This window comes from Fundulus heteroclitus, chromosome 9 (genome assembly GCF_011125445.2).
Source record: "Fundulus heteroclitus isolate FHET01 chromosome 9, MU-UCD_Fhet_4.1, whole genome shotgun sequence".
Taxonomy (NCBI): domain Eukaryota; kingdom Metazoa; phylum Chordata; class Actinopteri; order Cyprinodontiformes; family Fundulidae; genus Fundulus; species Fundulus heteroclitus.
Genome location: NC_046369.1, coordinates 8,607,772 through 8,633,511, shown reverse-complemented (window position 1 = coordinate 8,633,511; position 25,740 = coordinate 8,607,772). Strand labels below are relative to the sequence as shown.

The window sequence follows — 25,740 nt, the reverse complement described above, 5'->3', positions numbered from 1 at the left end:
TGCCTTAAGTGGATGAGTTCTTGTATATTGGTTCCTTGCTCATGAGTGACGGCAGGATGGAGCGAGATGTGTAGATGTACTGGGGCCTCATGCGTAGTAATGCGGACTGTGCTCTGATTTGTAGCTGAACCAAAAACCATCAGATACAGAGCCAGTAATTCTCTAACGAATGAGATCCTGGACAGAAGGGACTGATTTCGCTCTGTACGCTGTCTGTACTCAGACTTAGAGATTGGATTAGGAGCTCGGTCATCTGGGGGGAGCTCAGAGCAGAGGTCCTACTCCTTCACAGTGAAAGGAGTTAGCTGAAGTTTGGGAATCTGGGCACCTGGGTGCCTCCCTTTGGAGGTTCTCAGGACACGTCTTCCTGGGAGGAGACCACGAGCTTCCCTGGCAACACCTTGGGATCCCCAAGAACGCGATGGAAAGTGCTGCTGGTGACAAAGATGTCCCTGTTTCCCTTCTGGACCTGCCAGTTTCATAACAACGTTCATAACATAGCCATCATAGCTACTGACCTAGTGGATCACTTGGTTGAATTTCACCACTGTTTTGTTGTGTGACTTTTCAAATTTTCCTGATCACTTCAAGGCACACCCACATCATCCTCTGTTGAACGGTTAAGCTCCTGTGAGCTGCACTCTTCCTCAAACACCACCTGAAACCAAACCCAAAGTCCTGGTAATGCCTCACCTCCACAAACCCAACTTTCACCCAGAGGAGCTCAGATAAATTGGCCATTTTGGCTCTCTATCTGATTCAAACCAGCTCTGTTCTGCTGGAAGTGCATGATCCAGGATTCACATACACCTCTGATACAGTTTTAGCCTTAGTCGGTTGCATTCTTTTGTCTCTTCCCTCTCCGTTTGGTTAATTTTGCCTGGCCGTCGCAGGCCGGACCTTGGTGGGCTCAGAAATGGTGTTGTCGGTTTGAGCTTTGGCGGTCTCCGGACGGGCTTTGGGCTCTTTCTTTGGCGGCGGAAGGTTGATCGGTTCCCAGAGGAAGTACTCATGCAGAAGTGTGTTGACAACCTCGGGACACTCCAGCATCACCATGTGACTGCCGTCCTCCAAGACCTTCAGGAACGCCATTAACAGAATCTGGCAGAAAAGTCAAAAAGTGAGAGTTACAGTCGATGATCTTCATGAAACGTGACAATGTTGAATGTTGTGGCTCCGTATTGTTCACAGGCCAAAGATCTGAACTCCTACATCTGTTTCAAGTATATTTTAGTTTTATGTGTTCACATGGAAATGAAGCAAAATTACTGGCTAAATTGATTAAGTGCATTCTTTTTATAAAAGGCTAAATAACAAGTAGGAAATGAGTAACTGTCCTTTTAAAAGTGTTTAGGTCCTTATTAACTCTTGAGAAATATTCACAAACTTACAAAAAACACTTCTTAAGTCTAGAACCCAGAGGGATTCCTCCAAATTGAAGGTAATTTGGCACACATGCATACCAGTGACGGGTATGTAAAGGATTCAGTTTGCAAGGAGTTAAAGTGTGTAGAACGGGTACAAAGCTTTGTAGAACTATCTGATCTGTGGTTGTAACAACAAACTTCAATGCAGTTTACTGGGATTTTATGTAATAGACCTAACAGAAAGTAGCACATCTTTCTGGAGCGGTTATTTAACCACACAGAAAAGTGGGCTGTGCATTTGTAGTAAGTGCTTTACACAAACTCCTTTTGCTATAACTATAAGTGTTGTTTTTTTTACAGTGGCCGACACGTGCAAACGCGCAACAAATCTACCAGTACATTTGTACTGAAAGTACCAAAAACAACATCAAGTTAAAACAAAGCTGCACGCTTGCTCTAAAAAAATTGAAGCGTTCCAGACCACTAGAGGGAGACAACCACCAAGTGAGGAGGGACCATATCCAAAGAAGTCATTAACGTAATGGGAAGAAAGAAAAGATACCTTTTCGTTTGGCTCTACTTTCTTACAGTCTTATAGAACCTCAGCATATTTCTGTCAGTAATATTAGCCTGCTTGTCTTTGCTGACGGTCTGGTCCCATATGACATAGTTCCTATGTTCCTAATATTCTGTAAAGACCTTCACAGAATGGAAATTATCAAGACTCCATATCCTAATCATCCGACTTCTGATGGCTATTGCATGCACAGGATTTTATTTAGACGTTTTGGGGTAAAGAGGGCTGAATACCAATTCAACCATACTGTCAGATTTCTAACTGTAAAGTATTTTGAAAATCATCATTTCTTTTCTTTCTGTAGTTTCTCCATCAAACAAAAGTCAGTACAGGTAGACACTGAAAGTCACCAAACTCAGAGGATGCCCTTAAATGCATTAAACCACATTTCCAGAAACTGAAAGATTATAATAGGAACACATGAGGATAAGGTAATATGGGTGCATTCGCACTGCAATGTGAGACGACAGATGTTCGATGCTGGTCAGTAAAGGTCTCCTCATCCTGTCTCGGCCACATCAAAGGCATGACAGACTGGCCTCATGCCCATACCAGGATGGGACTTCTGTCAAACCGATTATTGTGATGCTGCTTTATGTGCCTGCAGGGCATCCTCTGTGTCGCGTCTCCTCCCCTCACTGTTTTGACCTGGGATGTGCTACAGAAACTGCCTGCAACACGCCCCCCCCCCATCAGGATGCAGCCTCCCGCGCTCTTGTCCGCTCCGCACTGCATCTAGATTCCTTCCAGGTGCTTAACTTGGAGCTGAACTGTTTTCAGAAAGGGTATTTGGATTGCAGGTTGCAAAGATACAGCATGCTGCAGCTATAACAAGCTGGAATATTCAGCTGGGTGTTTACAGTAGCCACCATTTAGGTTCTAATTATCCTTGTAAATCTATTTGATATTTGACCATCATAAGTTTGTAAAATGTGGTTGCTGCAGTAGTAATGTTCTTTAGATTATTATTCCTTTATATCTACTCTATAAATGATATAAGAGTAATAGATGTACTTCCAGAAATGATACAGTCCTCCAAATACAATTAATTTATATAGAGATACCCGACCTTCCTTTGGGGCCGTCACGTCACTGTTTTTAAGCCGTAAATTTCTGTCGTTTTGTGCTTGTTTTTGACCCTAACTAAAACCTCGACTTTAACAAGATCCGTTTCCCTGTTTGGACTCTGGACTCAGAGCCTCGGTGGGTCCATACCTCAGCCATGCGCTGGTCCTCCTCTACAGGGACAAACTTGTCGTGCATGCCGTGAACCAGCAGGACGGGCACCGTGAGCTCGGCGTGATAGACCTCGTCCCCCTCAGGCCAGTACTGACCGCTCATCATGGCACGCAACACGAATGACGACACATTGAAGGCATTGTACTCTTTCAGCAACTGCTTCTCTCTGGCCCCCTGCCGAGCGAAGCCAGCCCTGCAGAGGCAGAAGCAGAGATGTATCTAATTTACAAACGTAGAGATGAGAACAGATGCTTCCATACGCTGCAGATCAAGACACGTGGCTTTGTTTACACGGCTTACTGTCTGGTATTCAGTCAGAATAACCATTTCCTGATTTTTGTCAGTCAGCATCACTACATTATTTCTATTCAGAAACAGATTTTTTTTATTACATTCGTCAAGTACATACACTTCTTTAATAGTTGGTAGAGTGGCGGTTTAAACCATATGACCCGGGACAGAGAGGTTTTGAGTCTCCGTCTACAAGCTTCTCACAATAATTTTCTGTAATGTTGTCCTCCTGACAGAACTGATCTAAACGGGTCAGGTTTGTGGGCCGTCCTGCATCCACACGTCTACTGAGCTCTGCCTAAACATTTTCTATAGCACTGAGGTCAGGGCTTTGGGATTATCACTGTAAAACAGTGACTTTGTCGTGTTTAAGCCACATTATAACTAATTTGGTGGTATGTTTGGACTCAATCTCCATGTGGAAGACCCGTTTGTAATTAAGCTTTAACTTGAGATGTCATTTCAATTTTCCTGTAATGTTCTTTCCTCGTTGCATAATTGAATTTGTGCACAAGTGACTCTTATAGCAAATCACCCCCATAACACGATGCTGCCACTCCCATACTTCACAGTTGGGATGGTGTTCTCAGACTTGCCAACTTCCCCTTTATTCCAATATTTATCATGAAGGAGCACTTTAATTTTAGCTTCATTGGACCACAGTGTATGTTTCTAGATATTACAGGGGACGTACAATGCAAAATCTATTAGCGCTTAAATACATTTTGTTGTGTACTAGGAATCTCTAGGATTGCAGGAAATGCGAATGTAGTCTCTCCATGTGCTGCGTAGATATCTTTGTATTCTTTTTTCATATTTTTCAAGCCTTTCAGTTTTCTCTATTTTGAATTATGTTTTTTGAACAATTATATCACAGTATTTGCTGCGGAAGTGCTGAGCAAGGTCAGAGACTTCTAGTTTACCAGTCGCAAATCTGCCATTTTTATTTCTCAGAGAATTTTGTCATCCAAGCTGAAGGACGCCGAAACTACAAGTGGATAAGTCATTGGTTGTTCATTATACCGTCCCACTGCATACTACAAAAAAAACTGAATGGGGTAAAGTGGTGTGAAGTGCCTCTGTTTTGGGGTTGATTCACAGATTATACATCAAAATATTTGGTTTTCCTGAACAAAGTATCACCCAATCCCTGTTGTCTCTCCTCTGTCTGTGATTTTATGCCCGCTGCCCTTAACGCAGTGGCTGGAAAACCCTGTAATGGAACATGCCGACTAGTGTTATGAAACAGAGAAGGAAAGCAGGTCAGTAATGGCCTGCAAGGTTAGCAATTTGGATATCTCTGGAGGCATTAGGTCAAGAGTTGGCCTGGACTCCACATGTTCTGTAGAACCACGTTGTTCTATGAACTGTAACAGCCATTGCCCTTTAGCTAAGATCAGATTCAAGCCAACAACTTAAAATGACTCAAAGCAATACTGATGACAAAATAAATCTTGTATTTGTGCATTTATCTTAAAATCACTCTACTAAGTTGCACATTTCTTATTTTTTTCAGTATGCTATTTTAAAAAAAATATTAACTGTATAGTATTTCTTATGTTGTAAATTTCCCCTTACTGTAAAGTCTCTTGTTCTTTCATTTTCACCCTTGTGTCAACCTGCATACTTCCTTTTCCCTGTTACTTTCCTGCAGGTACGCCTGAATTTCCCACTGAGGGACAATAAAGGATTTTCTAAATCATCCATTTTGATCCCTAATCTGACTTAAAAGATGTCTTACTTGAGAAAGCTCCAGGCTAACAGTGGGGAAAGGCAGTGAAGCACACAGGTGGGCAGGTTGAAGATGCTGCACAGGCTGGGCTCCAGGGCTGTGGGACCACCACCATTGATCATCACCATCTTGTGAATCTGGTCTGGAAACTCGTGAGCCAGGAACGTACAGAAAGACACGCTGGGGAATGGGAACAGAACATGGGTAATAAATAACCATCCTGTGATAAAATGCTTAAATAGAACAAACGTGATGTGTTTGTTTTTTTTCTTGCACAAAAAATGTTGAACAAAACTGAGATGCAGACCAAAAAAAACCCCATTAGTATTTATTTTTGTTAGATAAAATATGTCTGTCCAGGAATAATTAGCAGGTATCTTTTAATTGGTTTTTCATAAAGAATTAGGGCTGGACGATATAGAACAAAAGCATATCGATAAAATAGAAAACATATTGATCGACATTGATACTTATCAACAAATTCAAAACATGTATTTTAAGTGCAACCCTGGCCATTTTATGCTGTTGCTTAGCGACCTGTTTTTTGATTAAGACACACAAACACTGAATTTAAACTCAACCCTTTATTCAACCAATTTTTTACCAAAACCAAGTTTTTAAAAAAGAAAATAGAACGTGTGCTCTCTGAACTCTTTGAAGGGGGTGGATCTTGTTGATAGAGCGGTCCTGGATCTGCGTTGTGATTGGTTGAGAGGGTTAAATGATTGTAATATTAACCTGCATTGCTAGAATGCAAAAGGAAGGAAATCTGTTATCCTATTGAACTTTTTATTGACCCTTTTTTTTCTATCATCGATATACGTCTATCGATCGATATATATTGTTGTTAAATTATCGTCCAGCCCTATAAAGAATATCCTGAAACTACATGAATGAACCGTCTTGTTCTTCTGCAGTAAGTGCTTTTTTTATAGTGTCCTGTCTGGTAATGTAGTAAAAATAATTGTTGTCTTAATGACAAAAAGAGCCCAACGGATTTTACTTTCACAAGCGAAGCCTTACCGCATTAGCAATAGTGCTCCGCTGGTTTTATACATGCAAGAAGCTTTATTATAATCTATGCAGGGAATATTTCATGTTATATGGACACTGAACCAAGAAGGTGGAAGAGACAAAAAGGAGAAAAGGTGAAAGAGGAGAGAAAAGGGAGTAAGTGTTTCAACATGAAGCCTACCCGTATGAATGTCCTATGAGGATATTCCTCTTCTTTGCGTATCTCTTGAAGATTAGTCTCACATCCTCAGCCAGGGCGTAGAAGGTGTACGCTGCAGCTATGTGTGGAGACGAGCTTGCTCCGTGGCCTGCCAGATCCGGGGCAATCACCTCGTACCCGAGTCGGGAAAAGAAGTCCAGCTGGCTCCCCCAGATGTCCAGTGACCCGCCCACCCCGTGGATGAAGAAGAGCGCCACATCTGGATGTGTTCCTTTACACGCTGCTATCCTCCTCTCACAGTCGATCACCACGGCGCGCTTCGGCTTCCTCCTTCGTTTCCGCGGTTGCTGGGACTGCTCGGCCTGTCCTGCGGCGGGCGCCTCTCCCGCTGACCCGGGTTCCGACGCCCCGTTGTTCCCAGCTGTCAGAGACTCTGAGCGGGCCTCCGGGATGCTGACAGGGGGCGAAGAGTTGCGGCAGTCTGTGAGCTCGACCTCCACGGTGCTGTTGGGTTCAGTCTCTCCGTTCTGGCAGGTTTTCAGCTCCGCGCTCGCCCTCTCGCCCAGGTTCTCGATGAACAGCTGTCCGTTGCGGTAGACTGTGATCTTTCTTTTGCAGCTTACGATCCCACCCAGCGAGGGCTCCTCCACCACCGGTCTGTCAGGGATGATGTGTCGAACCCGCAGGACACGGCCTGGTTTCACCTCCACGAACTCGTAGCCATCGGCGGGTTCGGAGGTTTCCACGGGAGCCACGGTGTTGGCCGGTTTGGAGGTGAGGCAGCAGAGGAGGCCTTCAATAAAGCTGGTCAGCATGGCTGCCAGTCTGTAACACATTCATAGAGAAACAGCAATGGTCAGACAGAAAGAACACCAACAGGCTTCCAACTAACAGAATGTAGAGGTTTACCTGCACTCAATACGGCCGTCACTATTACTGCACAACACTTCATTTCAAGAGTTTTAACAGAACAAAAATAAGGTGAACAAGTTCGAATTGTTAACTTTTTCTATTTCACACACAATAACAGGCTCTAACTAACATTTGTGTAAAAAAAAAAAACCTGCGGCACCTTACAGAGAAGCCACAGCCTTTCTGTAGCCACCATCAAGCTTCTGGCAAAAATTTTACTGGATGTTTGGCCATTTATTAATTTAAAAAAAAATGTCAGTGTCCTGTCTGGCAATGTGGCAATAAGAATTGTTGTCTTAATGCCAAAAAAACAGATTTTACTTTCACAAGTGGAGCTGTACAGCTTTCGCCATAGTGCTCTGCTTGATTTATGCATCTAAATAGTTTTATTATAATTCATGCAGGGAGTATTTCAAATTATGTGGACACTACAATGGGAACGCAGGAGAGGAAATGGAAGAACAAGAAGAAAAAAAAAGAAAGAGTAAAGGTGAAAGAAAGATAAGATAAAAGGGAAAGAATGAAAAAAAATTAATTAGTTAATTTAAATAGATTTTCAATTTTGTTGAGACTTCAGAAGTTTAATGTTAGCCTGCTTTAACCCTTCCAAAACCAGCATTTCAACCATCCAGCTGTTGATGTGAAGTGAATTTAAAGAAATGAAAGGCCTGCTCTCCTCCATCCGGGTGATGGGGATCACCTTCCAGGTGTGTGGGCTGGATGAATCTGTACCTTGACCTAGGAGGATAGAATGTGTGTGTTGAGTGCATGTGTGTGTGCACTATTGTCGTGTGTGATTATGAGCGTTTGCATGAGGGGGCATTAGGGTGGGAACGTGTGAATGTGGCTTTGTTTAGATCAAGTTTAGATCAAAACTGATTTGGAAATGGATAAGACAGTACATATAGCACATAGGAGTCCTTAAAGCCTGTGGCATATTTAGTCTGATGGTTTAGACCAAAGCACATTTATGTGTTAGAATGGTCCAGTCAATATCTAAAACTAATTGGGAATCTGTGGTATAACTTAAAACTAGCTGTTTACTAATGCTCTCCATCTGATCTGACAGAGGCTGAGTTGTTTATTAAAGGATGAATGGGCAAAAAGAGGTTTTTAAAGCTGGCAGAGACATAAGTACACCAGTAGATTTGCAGCTGTAGCTGCAAGTATTGACTCAGAATGGCTGAATATTGGTGGATCACACAGTTTCTTTTCAAAACGATGTTCAAAACCACGGTTTCTTTTCCTTCTTCTTAACCCTTATGCACCACTTTGTGTTTGTCTAATCACTTAAACCCCTAATAAAACACATTACAGGTTGTGGTTGTAAGGAGAAACAATGCAAACATATGTTCTTTATCAAGAGATCAAAAGAAGATTACTTAATATATATTTATAATGTTCTGTGTGAACATCAGCACTAAAATTGTAATGGGAGATATCTCAACAAAATTGTAATTTTAAGAATCTTCTTTAGAAGTTTTTTACATGAAATATTTAGCTCTGCTTTTCAGTCAGGCATCTCGCTACTACTGAAGCCCTTGTGATTTCCTGAGCATCATTTCTTACGGCAACATTTGGGGATATAAATAGCTGCAGACAGTTATAGCTCCCTGAGTTAAAGCTGTCCGCCATGTGATCCCTCTGCAGCGCCGCAGTCAGCCAAAGGGCCAGACAAACCCACGAGGAAACAAACCAGCTATCAGCTAATTTTTTATGAAATTAAAGGACATCACAAGATCATTTGAGTACTACTTTCACTCAATTTTAAAGTTTATACAAACAATATTAACACAATCAAATGGTAAATGCGTAGAAATTGTGATGTCTCTGGGTACAGTGTTGGTAATCCAACTAACAACAAAGGAAGCAAACAAACGGCGGTCCAAATGAGTTTTATAACCTTCTGTTTAAAGTTAATTACAATACATACTAGTTTGTTACTAGTTTGTTGATTAATATTCCAGAAAACTTGCATCCAGTGTAGTTCAGCTCTTTTGTAAAACACAGAGAGCCACAGGTTTGGTTTCAGCTGCTAATCAGCCGTAGAGAGAGCAGAGCAGCCAGGCATGGTCTGCAAGTCTCTCTGCTGGTGGCATTATCTTACCTTCCTGTTGCTCCCCTCCCCTGCTGGAGGGGATTAAACTCTGTCTAAGTACAAACAACATGTCTGTCCATCTCGTCTTGATGAAAAACAGTCACACCTGCTGGTTCAGTACCTGCATTTTTTTTTCTAAATTTGCTACCCATGAGCTGCTGCTGCTGCTTTTGTTTGGGGATTAGGGGCACAAAGCGATGCAGCCCCGCTGCTTTGCTGGCTGATTTCATCTGCTTTCTGCCTACAGTTGCAGGTCCACGGTCTGAACAGGTTTATTGTGCCGGGTGGTGTGCCTGTTTTAGTATCAATAAGAGGAGAACAAGACCCAGATTTATCAGACACGTAGTATGAGGTGTATCCTACTTTCTGTTTGTGGTCTTTGGGTTTTACAAACTGTGTCTTGGTAATTATTTTTACTGAAAGATGAAACAGTGATGTAGCTCACAAAGTCCCATAGTCCTTCACTGTAGCTTCTATAAATAGCTGATCCTGTTGACTGTGTTTCCACATGGGCCAGAATCTTGAAGTTAAAAGACATTTTTTCATTACATTATTATGCAACTCTTTAATTTTTACTTGCAAAAACATGAAACGAACTAAACAGATACTATTTTCATGATAAAAACAATGTGGTCTTTTTTGTAAGAACCAAAGCAGTAAAAGTTTAGTAAATCTGACTAACTTTTAGGCATGATTATTTTCTCTGTCCTCGGTCTAGGATTGTTTACCCAGGACAGGATATGGGTAGCCTCGTCTTTGAAAACAGTAGCTGGATGTCTCATCAAAATGAAAGCAAAGAAGTGGTTAATTAAAGACTAATACTTTTCTTTCTTCATTTAAGAACATTTTAATTTGTCAATCAATTTCTAGCCTTAGAAAAGTGTTCATTAACAACCACCTGTGCTGGCAGGCCAAGTTTACCCCATTCTTTAATTGGGCCCTGGGCCACACAAAATACATAACAAATGGCTGGAGCGTCATTCTTTGGACACTCCTGCATTGACTTTAAGATGTTGAAAAAGACAATTACAGCTTTTTTTAATCTGACAGTCCATCAATAATGAATCAGTCAATCTTAACCAAATATAATCTAATTTAAACTGTATTTTTCTCGGCCAGATAGATAGATATATTTATTACAGACTCGTAGTCCAAATCACACAATGACAAAGAAAAGTACATAGAAGAAAATGCACAAAAAGAGTAATCTTTTAGGAGGCAGTCATACCAATATTTCCAATATGTATATCTCACTGCACTATATTTAATGTTAGTCAACAGTAGGATAATTGTGTTATTGGACTAATTTAGTCAGCAAATAAATGTATGGATAAGATTCCTTAAAACAGCCACCAAAGACCTGATATTAGGGACACAAACAGTTCACTGGCACTTCTCCATCTGGGCTTCTTTAACAAAAGTCCTAATGCATCATTATAAGCCACCTTCAATCTGTGAAGACTGGCTTTTTTATGATTGCACCATATACAGTCAAGTAAAATATGATCTAAACACCTGCAGTTTAATTTCATCAGAACGATATCCAAATTTCCGAGCTAGGACATTAGCTTGGGTTTATAACATTTAAACCTGACGGTAAATGTCCTCATCAGCTGATAAACAGTCTGTCAGCACATGACCAAGATATTTTACTTAATTTGATACTTTCAGTAAGATCTCAGACATTTATCTTCTTTAGTGCGACATATCAGAATAACACTTCTGAAGTTTGGAAAGGTCATTCATATAAAAATTGAACAATGCAGGGATAGGATGCCTCCTTGTCTGACTCTGTTACTGCAGACACAGTTTTCCTGACTTGCATGATTTGATTGGGATACCAGTTAGACAGACAACTGACTATATATTTAAGCACACCAGCTTCACTCAGTTTTAGAAATAGTTTTCTATGGTTTACACGATCAAAAGCTTTTGTGGCATTTAAGAAACAGAGAAAAATCGTAGAGTTCTTGCTATTATATTTACTCAATCTTTCCTTTAGACCATATAGGCACAGATCAGTGCCATGTTTAGACTGGCACCCAAACTGATTGTCTATAGACATTATTAGTTTTTCAAATCTTGGCAAGAGAATTAGTTCAAAGATTTTAGACAGTGTACTTGCAAGGGGCAATGGGACAATAATTATCAGAGCAGCCAACTTTTCCTGCTTTGTCTTTAATCACAGGAGCTAGAAGCACCTTCATCAAGGAGTCAGGAACAAAGCCATGCATAATAAAAACCAGTGAAGCACAAGCAAGAAGAGGAGCTAACCTTAAACTTGCATATTTGAGATGTTCAGCAAAACTAAGATCCATTTCTGTAGATTTATTTGCACACAAGTTTTATTGATCGCTTGATGGGTTCTGATAGTTTCCACAAAATTAACATTGTCAACCTGGTAGGGTTGACTCTGAATATAAGTAAATACTTTGCTGTTGCCAATGATCGACAATCAGATTCGCCCCAGAGACGAGGGAAAAGAGCGTTTACTATTATTAATAGTCTTTACCTCATTCCAAAAGGCTTTTTTGTCCTTACCTATCAGATTTTTAGCCTAAGAACCAGCACTCATGGTTTGCTCATTCCTTCTGATGAATCGTATAGCATATTTATATTTTGCATTTGTCAACTTTTGAGGTTCAAATATAAAAAACCCTGTCTAGGTTTACCTGCTAGAGCCCAAGAAGTAGAAGCTTCACGGGCTTCAGCATGATATCGAGACACATATGTGTTCCAACCAGGCCTAATTTTGATCATTATATCACTTTTATTGTAAGGCAGGCTGGCTTCCAATAACACTTTAGTTACATCAGAAAATAACAAGGATATGTCAGTTTTGTGATGGATATTTGAGTAGTTGCAGTCCGTGTATTTAACTGCCTCTCTTGGTAATGTAGTCTTACATAACAATTGATCAGTACAGGCATAATAATAACAGAAAGAGAAGACCAGTCTGTGTGTGTATGATTTTGATTACTAGACACGTTTACAGTTGCAGGTATATTATCAAATCTAATTGACACCTCAAAAGGCTCAAAGCTTAAAAATCATTTCAGAGTTTATTAACCTTATTATCAGGAGCTGTTGCACATAAACATTTCTCTCTGATCATAAACAAATACAAACAATTTGTATTTGTTTATTTGGGACCAAAATTTAAGCTCACAAAATCATAAGTCAGAATTTCTCTTGAAATACAGGGACTCAGACAGGAGGAGGCTGCCTCTGGGCTGTTTTTAATCAAGATAAACAGAAGATTGGACATTAAATTCTTTCATATATAAATAATCTTATTTTGATATTACATCTGATATTAATCTGAAAAGCTATAAAAATAATTCACGGTAGGATAACTTTAAATGGTGAGTAAATTGTTAAACCCTGGACGTTGACTGTCTTTTTATTCAATGGTGTGATTACACTTTGGGTACCCTCAAGAAAGAACCATACCAGTCTATATGGCGGGGGTTGGGGATGTCTGGTTCCCATCTCCAGCAGGAATTAGGGGAGAAGCCAACAATATAGACACACAGGACATCTCTGGACAATAATTATGTTGTAAAAAGGCAGCAAGGTTTGAAAAATATGGAGCATCACGCCTCAACTCCACTGCCACTTAAGCTGGCCACAGCACCCAAAAGAACAAAAACTAAATCCAAGCACAAGGAGTACCTTCCTCTGTCTGCTTCAGAACACATATATAAATCACTCAATGTTTTAATAAAACCCTTGGTGGTTTAGAAGCACAGGCCTTTCAGTCCTATGGCCAGAATCCCAGCCGTCGAGCTGAGGGTGCCTGGAAAGCAGAGCAAAAATGTTGGAACTAACATGAACCAAAGTCCAAGTGGATTCCATGTGTGAGCCAACAGCCTCATTCTGGACCACAAGATTAGCACAATGGTTGCGGTTGTATCGCTGCAGTTCTAGACGTCAAAAGCTGACGGACCACAGAAGTGATGCCAAAACTTTAAATTCCTCTGTTTTATTCATGTTCCAGACTCAAATTAAGCTTAAGTATTAAAACTCTGAATATTAGGGCATGAAACCCTTACGTTAAAATCCTGAGAGACATTTGTTAAAAGTTAAGCCTTTACGCACCCTTAAATGATTACATTTATTTTCCATAAAACCTTGCCTTTTAGCAGTAAAAGTGGCCGTGCAGAACACATTTGTGTGTAATTAATGAATATAATATACAAGATTCATTTTTTTTTATATAATTACTGAAACAATCTAATTTTTCATGATCTTCTGATCATAAATCACATAGTAAGTGAAATGAGGTCCACCTGTGGGAAACCAAAGTGTCAGTATAAACACACCTTTTCTGAAAGGCCCCAGAGGCAAACCACTGAGCAAGAGGCGTCAAGGAGCTCCACAAACAAGTCAGGGACAAAGAGAAATACAAGTCAGAAAACACATGGTACCACAAGAAACCTGCCAAGAGAGGCAGGCCACCAAAACTCACAGACTGGGTACGGAGGGCATTAATCAGAGAGGCGGCAACCCTGAAGGAGCTGCAGAGCTCCCCAGTAAAGACTAAACAATCTGTCCATAGAACCACAGTAAGCCACACACTCCATAGAGCTGGGCTGTAGGGAAAAGGGGCAGAAAAAGCCATTATTTAGTGTTAAAATAAGAAAGCATGTTTTGAGTTTGCCAAAAAGAACATGGCAAGGAGGAAGATGCTCTGGCCAGATGAGACTAAAATTAAACTTTTCATCCACCAAGGATGTCCATTGTCCACAAAGATGTCTGGTGCAAACCCAACACCCCAAGATCACCATCCTCACAGTGAAATGTGGTGGTGGCAGCATCATGCTGTGGGGTGTTTTTCAGCAGCAGGGACTGGGAAACTGGTTCAATCAAGAGAAAGATGGATGATGCCAAATACAGGGATGTTCTTGAGCAAAACCAGTGTCAGTCTGCCCGTGAGTTTAGACTGGGACAGAGGTTCACCTTCCAGCGGGAGAATGACCCGAAGCATACTGCTAAAGCTGCACTCAAGCCGTTTAAAGGGAAACATTTGAATGTATTGGAATGGCCTAGTCAAAGTACAGACCGCAATCCAATGTGATTAGACTTGAAGATTGCTGTTCACAAGCAAAAAAAAAAAAAAAAACACCCAACATGAAGGAGCTGGAGTAGTTTTTCCTTGAAGAATCAGCAAAAATCCCAGAGACAAGATGAGGGACGCTCATAGAGACTGATCTAAAACCATTAGAAGCTGTTTGCAGCTAAAGGTGGCTCTACAAAGTACTGATGTTAGGTGGGGATTGAACAGTTATCAATGCTGAAGTTTGCTGTTAATTTGTCCCATTTGTTGTCTGCTTTATAATTAAAAAATGATGTTCCGTTGATGAAATGGTGCAAAGTCTCATACGATCCATTTTAATTACAAGTTGTGAGGTAACAAAACATGAAAAATGCCAAAGGGGGTGAAAACTTTTCCAAGACACTGTAGTTCAACGCTTACACTATTGCTGACACATCTCTGTTTAACTCTGCAGCAGATCCCTTTTAAATTAAATAATAGTTTTAGATTCAAACAACACATTACTATCATCTCTAAGAATAATGTAAATTACAAACCTAGAATAGAAAAAGAAGATATAGAAACATTTTGTTTCTTTGGTTTGGTTTGGTGTACTTTGTTGATCCACCCCCATTGTGACCCTGAGCATATGAACCTAAACAGTGCTTTAATCCACATGTGTTTTACGCAGGTTGCACTGCTTCTGTTGTCACTGGCTGTAAAAGGTTATGACATAACACTACACATGTTACGCACAATCACAGCAGGGACTGGTGCCCAGGAAATTAGCAGAGGCTGCAACCTGCCAGCAGAACAACAACAATAAACTCACTGTTGATGTACACCTGATTTGTTAAAGTCTATTATGATGTTATTAAATGCCACAAGCACACCAGTTTACTATATTAGGGTACAATCTAAAATAACCAGTGCTATGTTACACTATAGAGACATAGTAAACATATAAATATGTTAATTTACTTAATTAAATGTATCACTATACAGCCGCATATAGTTGATGTCAGATTGGTTATATGAATAAAACACTAAATGACCAGTATTTCTGCCTGTTTCAATGTCTTAAATTTAAAGGCAATTTGTTTATAAACGCATTTTTTTGTTGTTTTGACAAAAACTGGAACAATAACGTCTAATGTGTCTTTGACAATAACGGTTAATCCGACACAATATTTGAATAAAAGCGTGTTTTAAACTGAGAAATAAACGAACATTTCAGATCCAGCTGCACTGTTTTGTTTTGTTTTTTGTTTTTGTTGTTGTTGTATTTCTTTTGCTTATGTGGGCATCTTTCCGTCTATTTACCTGAAACAGTAAAACCAATTTGAACGGAAATCAAATGTAATATCTAATTTAAAGAAACATTAAAATAATCCGTTTGTCTGGCGTAGCTGCAGCTCCGCTTGGCGTTAATGCGGGAACCTATCCGCAGAGTTTAAACCAAACACGTTAAACTAACAAAACTACATATATTAATCTAATTAACACAATAATTACACAAAAGTGAACGCTTACCTTTATCAAGGCTCTATGTCATTCAACTTCCTATGATCAAACTGCTGCCGTTTTCTTATGAAGCATCGAAGGAGAGCTATAATCTGTTGTAGCCAATCCAATAATCTAATTTATCTGGATTTCGCTGGCCTGTCGGGAGCCACCACATGGCGGCCGGCCAGTATGTGCCAGCTGACAGCATGTCTCTCTATGGGCCAGAGGTGGATCCAGATATCACAGAGGAGCTCCGTCCTGCAGCTTCGTACCGGGAGGCGGCTGGAAACGCTCCAGAGCTCCCAGTCTGTGTCAGAAGGGGGTTCAAATCCATCTGCCTCTCTGGTCCTCGGTGCGCATGTGAAGAGCTGCCCCCTGCTGGTGGGTGCGGGGAAATTACAGCTGTTCAAACTGTTCAAGGGAGAAAAGTTGTTTATTTGAGAAAATCTCTTAAAATATTGGCTGCAGAGTGGAGTGGTTGGTGCCAGTGTCGTCTTGCAGCAAAAGGGTCCTGGTTTTGACTTTTAGGTTGATTGGTTTTCTCTAAATTACCCATAAATGTTGTTTGTCCTTCATGTTGTCCTGATGGACTGGCGATCTGTCCAGATAGGCTACCCTGGCTTTTCAGAACATGCATATATTGGCCCAATTGGGTTTTATTTAGGGTATGAGAGGAAACAGGGAACTGAACCCAAATGCACACCATAATTTTCACACTTTTATAAATGTTTGTAACTCATATATAATTCCCCTTGAATTTCAGAACTATGTACCACACCGCATATTAACCACAAGGCAAGGCAAGGCAAATTTATTTATATAGCACAATTCAGTACAGAGACAATGCAAAGTGCTTTACATGATTAAAATATAGGAATAAAAGCAAGTAGGGATAGAATGTAGAAACAAAAAAGAACATTTAAAAACAATAAAACAGTTTAACAGCAAAACAAGACAAATAGTGTGTTGGTCTGGGACTTGTTCAGTCATGGGCTCCAATAAATCCAGGAAGGTGTTCTCTGGTGCAGCCAACAACATATTCCTTCTTCCTCTTCCTGAAGTTAACTATTACTTTGTAGAGGTCTAAGACGCCCAAGTTATCAGCAAACCGCGACCCTGGTGACCCCAGCCATGGTGTCTCCTCACATATGAGAGATGAGCTCCACCATTGTGGTAAACTTTATGAAGGTATTGTCAGGGTTGACACCATCATCGGTAAATGCCTAGGCTCCCGGGGAGAGGTTGTGTGTGTTTAGTGTAAGGGCCTGTCAAATTTCTTAATGAACAGATTTGTGAAGAGAGTTGGCTCTGTTTATTGAGACAAGCCGATTGGTTGGATCCTGAAAAAAAAAAAAACGGCTTCATCATTAGGCTACATTCAAACATGACAAAAACATCCATAGGATTGTATGATCTGGAAGCCATGGATGTATATTTCAAATAACGGAAATAAAAAAAAACAAAACACAATTATACAATTTCAATGTTCAAACACTTGGATGAAAATTTCACTTTTTGTCGAGCTGAGCCAGAAACTTTAATACATTTATTTTCTCAGTGTTTTCTTCTCGCTTCTGAGTTTTGGAGCGACATGGAGATTTCTTTCTAAGAAAAAACTCAACAGACCTTCAATATCAGGCCTGCATATTAAACGTAATGATAAAGCTGTAAGTTATGTAATTAATCTAATGCTGTTGTTAGGAAAGTTTCGTCTGAATAAAGCAAAGTTCTATTGTTCCCTCTTAAGCTTCGATGGTCTGGTGGATTTCTATTTATATGTATAGTAAACTACAACTTGGAAGGCAGAATATACTACATTGCTGTATCTCCAAAACGTATTGTTAATGCATCTGAATGAAAGGAATCAAAACGTACTGTTATGTTAATATTCTCATTTATGTAATCGTCTTAGTAGAATATCATTTTGTGCACATGTGCTGTTGTCAATCTTTTTTTTCCTGTTCATTTTTGTAGGAGAAGATAAATAAAGTTTTGGGACGGAAAAAAAACAGGCCATGTCGTGATCTACCTCCCAATTGGCTGTCTGGTCAAGCTCCCGTCACGTGGGTTGAAGGCTAAACCAATCGCCGCTTTCCAGGGCGTGGCCATGTAAATGTCCCCGCTGCCGTTAAGCTATCAGTTAGCCGACGGAGTCATGTAAATAGCTTAACGATCGTATGGGATGTCAGCTTGGATTGAATTGTTTTATGAGCGCCGGATCGTTTTTAGTTGACACCCGGATATTTGTCTAAATATAATGGACACCATGAGCTGTATGTGAAGGTCGTTACTGTGTTTTTCAGTAAAAAAAAAAAAAAAAGAATTCATCAGGTTAGCTGCCTCGGTGGACTTGTTAGCCATCGCGGCCATAAGGAGCAGGACAACAAACGCCGAGTCGAGCCCACAAGTCGGCGAGTCGACGTGCCACATTTCTGCCACCGTCATAATGGAGAAGGTACTGGCTGTACTGACGTTTGGTGCTCAAGCTTTTCGCTGAAATCCAGAGGTTTTGTGGAGCTGCCGCTCTAAGAGTAGCTAGGAGTTAGCTTGCTGGTAGCCACACCTGCTCGTTTTATTCAGGCCAAACCGGCATTTTTTGTTCTTTAAATGCTTTTGTTCCGCTCCGGCTAATAGCCGTCAATTCAGCTGGCAGGTCACAGTTGACGTTTTAGGGACATTAGCTGAACAAGTTTACGTTTCTAGGATGGTAAATGGAAGGGGACGCCCTGATTTAAAAAAACAACATTACTGATATCCAGCTCAGATGCTAATTTTGGATACGTCTATCTCCTATTTCAGCTAAGTGAAAGTAAAAGACCTGTTGTTTAGAGTAGGGTGTGGGGGGATCCTTCACAATCAGAATGATTTTATATCCGTCTCTTATCTCTTCCTTCAGGCTGATTTCTTAAAAGGACTTCCAGTCTACAATAAGAGCAACTTCAGCAGATTCCACGCAGACTCCGTTTGTAAAGCATCCGTAAGTAACACGGATCACATGTTTGGAAAAAGATGATAGTAGCTCTTGGTTGGATCTGTTGGATTGATTGCAAATGTAACTGTGTTGAAAGTGTTTAAACAGCAGATTTCTCCCGACCGGCCTAATGAACCAAAGCTGTCATCCAGCATCCCCGGAAATAGTAAAATTCCTCAGCATATATGGGACAGACGGTGGTTTCTATAATCAAAACCCAGTTCATGGGTTAGCTCATCTTTTTAGCTCCTTTACAAAACAAACTAGAACTCACTATTTCGGTCTTTGATCACATCATATTTTATTTAATCTGCACCATATTCTCTTTTTTCCCCAACAGGCTGTAATTTAAATAACAGCTGTGTCCCAAGTTACACTTTCGTGGGGGAAAAAACGGTTAAATTTGCAGTATATTAGATTATTAATTTATTATAACCATACAGAAGTCTCAAAGAACTAGTTGTGTCTTAATCCGTCGTTATTTATATAAAGACAGGAGGCGACATCACCCCGCGTGTGTGAGTCTTTTCACAGATCTGCGGTTTAACCAGATTTCATTATTAATTTAAATCAAGTAATTATTACTGAGATCACATTTTGTACTTTTAAGTTATATTAATGGTGGCAATGGTAGTGGGGGGTGTTTCCTTTCAGTGTTGGCTCAAAGCATTTTTTTTTTTTAACAAGAGCAAGGTAGATGGAAGAAAACACAAGAATCTAGAGCAGATGTTTGTATCAAAGTCCATCATTAAATAAATACATTATTTGCTAAACTAAATTCCGAAAGTTAAAAAAAAATATTACAAACTGAATAGATCTAAGAATGTCAAGTAAACTGCATGTCTTACTGGAACAGCAATCATTAAATTCAATTAAAAAAAGAAGTTGCATCAGAGCACAACATAATAAAATCAATGTATGCAGACGGTGAGGAGTTGGCTCTGTTGGTACATTGCTTGGATCCAATGTAGGCTAATATTTTCCATTTGCCATGCTTTCAGACTCTGCTGGCCAACAATATGTTTGGCTACTCGTATGGATTCTGTCTTTCTTACCCACATCTGACAAAGATCAAGATCAAATATCAATTCTGTGTTTCCCCTGTGGTTCTATTGGAGGGCTCCTCTGGCTGAAATACTGGGCTTATTGTGAGGATGCAAAGACAATAATGTCCTTACATTGTTTTCCTGTTACCTAGCAGTCCAACATAGTTTTTTTATTTATAATTTGAACAGCATTTGTTTAAAAGCATGCAACATGTGTGCAAATGCAGAGACATTCCTAAGGCGTAAAGGTTTATCACGATGCATCAGCTCTTACTGTTAATGGATCATGTGACTGAAGCAGCATGATAGATAAGGATGGATTGTCTTCTACAGTGAAGACAAATGCCGCTGCTGCAACTGCACAGTGTAGATGGACGATAAGCTTTTAATGTAACAGCAACAGCTCTTCTGTAGTAAACATCAAACATTAGCACCACAGGAAATGGTATTAAAAAAACAAATTTCACCTCGCCTTGGATATTTGTCTTACTACCCCTGAGGGTGTGTAGCCTCCCCCAAAACCCTCTCAGATGCAGAAATCCTTCCGGCTTTACCCGAAGACGCTCAAACTATCCAGCACACGACCAGCTAGAGGTGTTAGCTGTTCTGTGGTTCTCTGTTGGCGCTACGTTTGTTTTCTTCTCTCTTCCTGCTTCCGTGACGCAGACGTCCGCAGAAGCAATTCCAGTTTGTGAGGATGCGATTTCTTTCCACCTCCTGGCTTAGTGTAGCAAAGCGCAGCGCCGAGGGGCTCTTAGAACGGCAGAGACGATGTCAGGAGGAGTTAAACTGCACTGCACTCGTTCTGGGCTCAGTTTAATTAAAAACACAATCTTACCTCCTTAAAAGCGCTCCTCTCAGATGTGGGGTGGGGGCAGAGGCTTCACAGTCCCAGACAGTAACCTGTTCACTGCAAAAACGGAACTAAAAATAAGTAAAATGTTCTTAAAATTGGTGTATTTTTCCTTGATTTGAGCAGGTAAATAAGATTTTTGCACTTAAAATAGGAACAATTCATCTCTCTCATCTTATTTCAAGTGTAGTATATCTAATTATCTTATTTTAAGGGTCAAAATACTTATTCCATTGGCATATAATCTTATTTACCTGCTCAAATCTAGGACAAAAACACTAATTTTAAGAACATTTTACTCATTTTTAGATCCGTTTTTGAAGTGTTCTGTCTCACTTCAGCAGAAAAATAAGGATGCACCAACTCAAACAGAACTCAGGGAGTCCAGTTAAATGGACCCCCCCCCCCCTTTCTAATGCTGCTCTGGGTAACTGCCCATTTCACCCTTATAGAGAAGCTGCTCTGCTACAGACAGTCGTTGCCTACAATCATTTCTCAATGTACTATGTTTAATTACCGCTATTGTTAATGCTTAATATTCCAGTTGGATAAGAGAAAAAGGAGATTTTGATTATCTAACCCTTAATTAATATTTATTTTTTGTTTTTTTTTGCCTGTTCATATTCATTATCTGTTGCTACGTTGTGTGTACGTATGTATTTTGCAACAATTACAGCAAATCAGGAGTCTCTTTCTGTACTTTCTGTTTTGCTGTACAGAATCGAAGGCCCTCTGTTTACCTTCCAACACGGGAATACCCGTCTGAACAGAGTGAGTACAATCACCGGGATCACAGGGCGCGGCTTGAGACGGCCTTGCGCAACAGATTTATTGTTACGGCCTGCACTATGGGGACATAAATACTTAGAGTACAAGTGAGAACGACACAGTCAGTGGGTTTCTGAAGATTGCTTTTTGAATGTGTTGGTTTATACGATGCTGGACAGAAGTTAAGTGGCTGCAGTGGGGGGGATGGCGGGGGATCGCTGACGGGTTGTGGTTATGTAGACTCAGACTTGGAGGGAGAGAAGCAAAATGTAAGAGGGAAAGGAGGACAGAAAGTTTGTACAAAGTGTAAATCTGTGCATTTATCAACACGTGATACTGTTATACATACTGTTATTTCCATTTGCTTTAAGAATGGCTTTTGTGTGGCGTGCTCTGGTGGTGCAGGGGTAGAGAGCACCACCCATGTACGGAGGCCTTACACTGCAAAAAGTGAACTAAAAATAAGTAGAATTTTCTTGAAATGAATGTATTTGCCCTTGATTTGAGCAGGTAAATAAGATTATCTGCCAATGGAATTAGTATTTTTACCCCTAAAATAAGATAATTAGATACATAGCACTTGAATTAAGATGCTGGAGATAAATTGTTCCTATTTTAAGTGCAAAAATCTTATTCCATTGGCAAATAATCTTATTTACATGCTCAAATCAAGGAAAAATACTCTCATTTCAAGAAGATTTTTCTTATTTTCAGTTCTATTTTTGCAGTGTAGTCCTCGACCCGGGTTCGATTCCGGCCTGTGGTCCTTTCCCACATTAGATTCAATTAAATTTTATTTATATAGCGGCAATTCATGATACATGTCATCTCAAGACACTTTCCAAAGTCAAATTGAATCAGATTATACAGGTTGGATCAGATTATACAAGTGTCTCCCCCCCCTCTCCCAAACCCCCTTTCCTGTCAGCCTACTTTGTGAAAATGAGCCACTAGTGCGACAAAAAAAAAACAACAGAAAAACAATATATATATATAAATAAACAAAAAAGTCTTGTTGAGTTGATACGTTTTTGTGCTTACAGTTATTGTAACAGAAAAAACCAACATCCTCCTGCGTTACCTGCATCAGCAGTGGGACAAAAAGGTGAACGTATGCCTTTATTAACACCTTTTTCCAAAGCCTAAGTCAAATATTGTTGTTAATCAACCTCAGGTTCTGCATCTCAGTTAATTATGTGACAAAAGGCATTATGTAAAATATGGTTTGGAGTAGCTGGCTTCTCACTACGGCGTCCGGCTTGCATTGACTTCTCCAACATGTTGTGTTTTTAAGCAGAATGCAGCAAAGAAAAGGGAACAGGAACAAGTGGAGGGGGACAGCCCGGCGCCCCCCAGGAAAATCGCCAGGACAGACAGCCAAGAGATGAACGAGGATTCCTAAAGTGCGCGCGCGCTTGTGTGTGTGTGAGAGGATGAGGATACACGTGTGCACATACAGGGTGTAGCCAATGTGATATGAACACAGGAAAGGTTAGGTGAACCTGAATTAAAACATGTGGTAGCTGTGAAAAGAGATGCACTGATCAGGATTTCCCTGGCTTGACTGTGTTGAGATTGAGTCAAAATCCATCTTAATGTATGTTTTTTTTTATTATTATTATTATTATTTTTGGCTCCGATTGACAGAACATGTCGACTCCTCCCCCTGTGAGCCTGTAAGCGTTTCTGTGGATGCGTGCGAGCGACTTTTCCAGTGCGCAGGTTTAAACCGGAGACGGGCAGGAAGCTAAACGTGTTTAGTTCTCAGTCACCGTGGGGAAGTGCGCTTTTTGTTTACGCCGTTAATTTTATGACAACTCGTCGTCTGCCGAGCCAGCCGCAGCGCCCGCTCGTTCACTGCCCACTTTTTTAACCCCACTGGGGGGCGCTTCAGCTCCTCGGTGACCCCGCAAAACCAAGAGCGCACTGTGAGGAGGAGGAGGAGGAGGAAGAGCACAAAGAAGAGTCCCTCCCCATGAGATGTGTGAGTTTGTCCAGATCCGCTTTATTTTCTGGGACTTGTTCTCATAGGATTCAGGTCGTTCATCCGTCTGAGACGCCCTTTTTTTTTTTTTTTTACATCTAGCATTTCGTCGACTGCGGCTATAGAAACATGGGATTTTCTTAGAGGAAGGAATTCGGATACATTCAGATGCACAGACCTGCAAACGGCACAGATGGTTAAAAAAAAATGGAATTACATGAGAGGAAGGGTGAAGAATGATTTTAATAGTTTTTTTTTATTTTTTTTTATGTAAATAATCGCCATCGGTTAGTTTATGTTTGTGTTCTCCTGAATAAAAACCCATACCCATAGTGTAGGAAAAGAAGCGCCCCGATGCCCTGTGGATGTTATCTTTGCTTGCATGTTGTTGTTTTCACAGCTGGATGTTATGTTACAGAACCAAACGGGTGTTGTGGTATCTATCAGCCTAGAGGCCTTACGACTTCTCATCGTAGTTCGGATCTCCTTTAGCTCCCCCCCCGGCTTGGCTGCGTTCTGCGTCTCCCGGCCTCCCTGGGGGCTTAGTTGGAGGTCCGGCGTGAATAATGGCAGAGTGGGATTAAAAAGGGATGTTGTGGCGCGTGCGGCCACAGAACGCACGTCGAGCAGCAGCGTTCGGTCCAAGTCCTGCTTTCACTTTATTCTGGTGTCATGAACTGCAGCGCCGCAATGAAGCTTCTTGTCCTTATCACTGCCCAACAGTCACGTCGAAGCCTCCTGATATTTTATCAACCGATGCAGCAGTGTAGATATGCATTTTTTTTTTTTTTTAAATCATAAAACATGTTATGCTTCTGCTCTGATAGACTGTTCAGCTCCACCCTAGGCCTTGCTCCCATACAGTGTGTTTGATCAGATGTTCAGTTAAGCTTTGCCTAAATAAAGCTCGACTGAAACCTGATTTTTGTCATGTGGTATTTTAAATGTGTATCTTTTTTTTCTTTTTTTCTTTTTTGCTAATCAGAAGAAATTGGTTCTGATGAAGCTGGGTGGAGAGATGGATGAATGAATAATACACACCTAAATACAACATTCCAGCCATATCTGTTTGTTTTCAGTGATTTAACCGTCACAGCTCAGTAAATGATGCTAAAACGTTTATTTTTGTCCAAATTAAAATCAAAACTGTCCACATTCGTTTTACACCGAGGGATAGAGTTCATGTTTGTTTCTGTAAATTGTGATAATTATGACCTACAGTCTGTCTGCCTGAGTCGCTCGGTGTTTGGCACCATCTGCCTTCTCATGCTAAAGAAAAGCACGATGCAGCCGTTCACTGTGGGGATGGCTTCAGTTTTCCTCCACATGTAGCTCAGCATGTAGGCCTTAAAGTGTGATTTTTGGTTTCCTGAAACCCGCATGTGGCTTGCGACATCTTCAGCAACGGCTTTCTTCATACCACTCTTCTATTTAGGTCAGGTTTGTGGACTGCAAGGCCGGCAGTTGTCTGGTTCTCCCACCTGAGCTGTGGCTCTCTGCAGCTCCTCCAGTGTTACCATGGACCTCTTGACGTTTATTTATTTTATTTTCTAAGCCTGTCCGTTTCGATGGACGACTGTCTTTGCTGGTTTGCAGGTGTGTTACACCTCCCCTTTTTTTTAATATGGTTAACAGCTCTGAAAGACATTGAAATCTTAAATTTTTCTATAACTCGACCCTGCTTAACGTTCAACTAGGCCGTCACAAAACAGCCATATTTATTCTGACCCTGAATTACATACCAGCACAAACTATATTCAGGTAACTTCTGAAGGCAGTAGGTTCCACTGGATTTTATTTAGATGTATTAAAGCAAAGGGACTGAAAATCTTTTATTCTTCCAGCTGAAATCAGATATTTACACTGTACAAAAACACTTAAGCAAATTTACATTCACTGTCTAATGGTAAATCTGAATAATCACTTTCTTTTTTTTAGGCCCGAAAGGAAAACCAAAACGTTTATACGTGATAAATACCAGAATTGAAGATTTTATTTATTTAGATTTTTCCATGGAGACATTTCACACCAAAACATGTTTATATGAGACAGAATCTATCCTCCTTCCTGAGCGGGTATATCTGGCTTTTTACCAAAGGATGAAAACTTGTGGAGGTCCAGCCCACATTTTTCTTGCTGATATCTTGGTTGACTTTTTTTTTTTTTTCCATGTCACACGAGGAA

General features: G+C 40.5%; 2 protein-coding genes across 3 annotated transcripts; one reads left to right on the top strand and one right to left on the bottom strand.

Annotated features, from left to right (window-relative positions):
- Nucleotides 1–16,259, bottom strand: abhd8b (abhydrolase domain containing 8b). The gene is made up of 5 exons (XM_012881422.3): nt 15,962–16,259; nt 6,402–7,205; nt 5,216–5,386; nt 3,160–3,376; nt 1–1,101 (listed from the first exon to the last, which is right to left on the bottom strand). The coding sequence occupies exons 2-5, from the start codon at nt 7,193–7,195 to the stop codon at nt 871–873; spliced, it is 1,413 nt and encodes a 470-aa protein (XP_012736876.2). The 5' UTR covers nt 7,196–7,205; nt 15,962–16,259; the 3' UTR covers nt 1–870.
- Nucleotides 16,260–18,044: 1,785 nt separating this feature from the next.
- Nucleotides 18,045–24,478, top strand: dda1 (DET1 and DDB1 associated 1). 2 transcript variants are annotated; one of them, XM_012881424.3, is made up of 5 exons: nt 18,045–18,389; nt 18,831–18,911; nt 21,524–21,575; nt 22,616–22,677; nt 22,867–24,478. In XM_012881424.3, exons 1-5 carry the CDS (start codon nt 18,381–18,383, stop codon nt 22,972–22,974), a joined length of 312 nt encoding a protein of 103 aa, XP_012736878.1. In that variant the 5' UTR covers nt 18,045–18,380; the 3' UTR covers nt 22,975–24,478. The 2 variants fall into 2 exon arrangements, with proteins under 2 accessions (XP_012736878.1, XP_012736879.1); XM_012881425.3 differs by having other exon boundaries at nt 18,046–18,389; nt 22,870–24,478.
- The last annotated feature ends 1,262 nt before the right edge of the window (nt 24,479–25,740 follow it).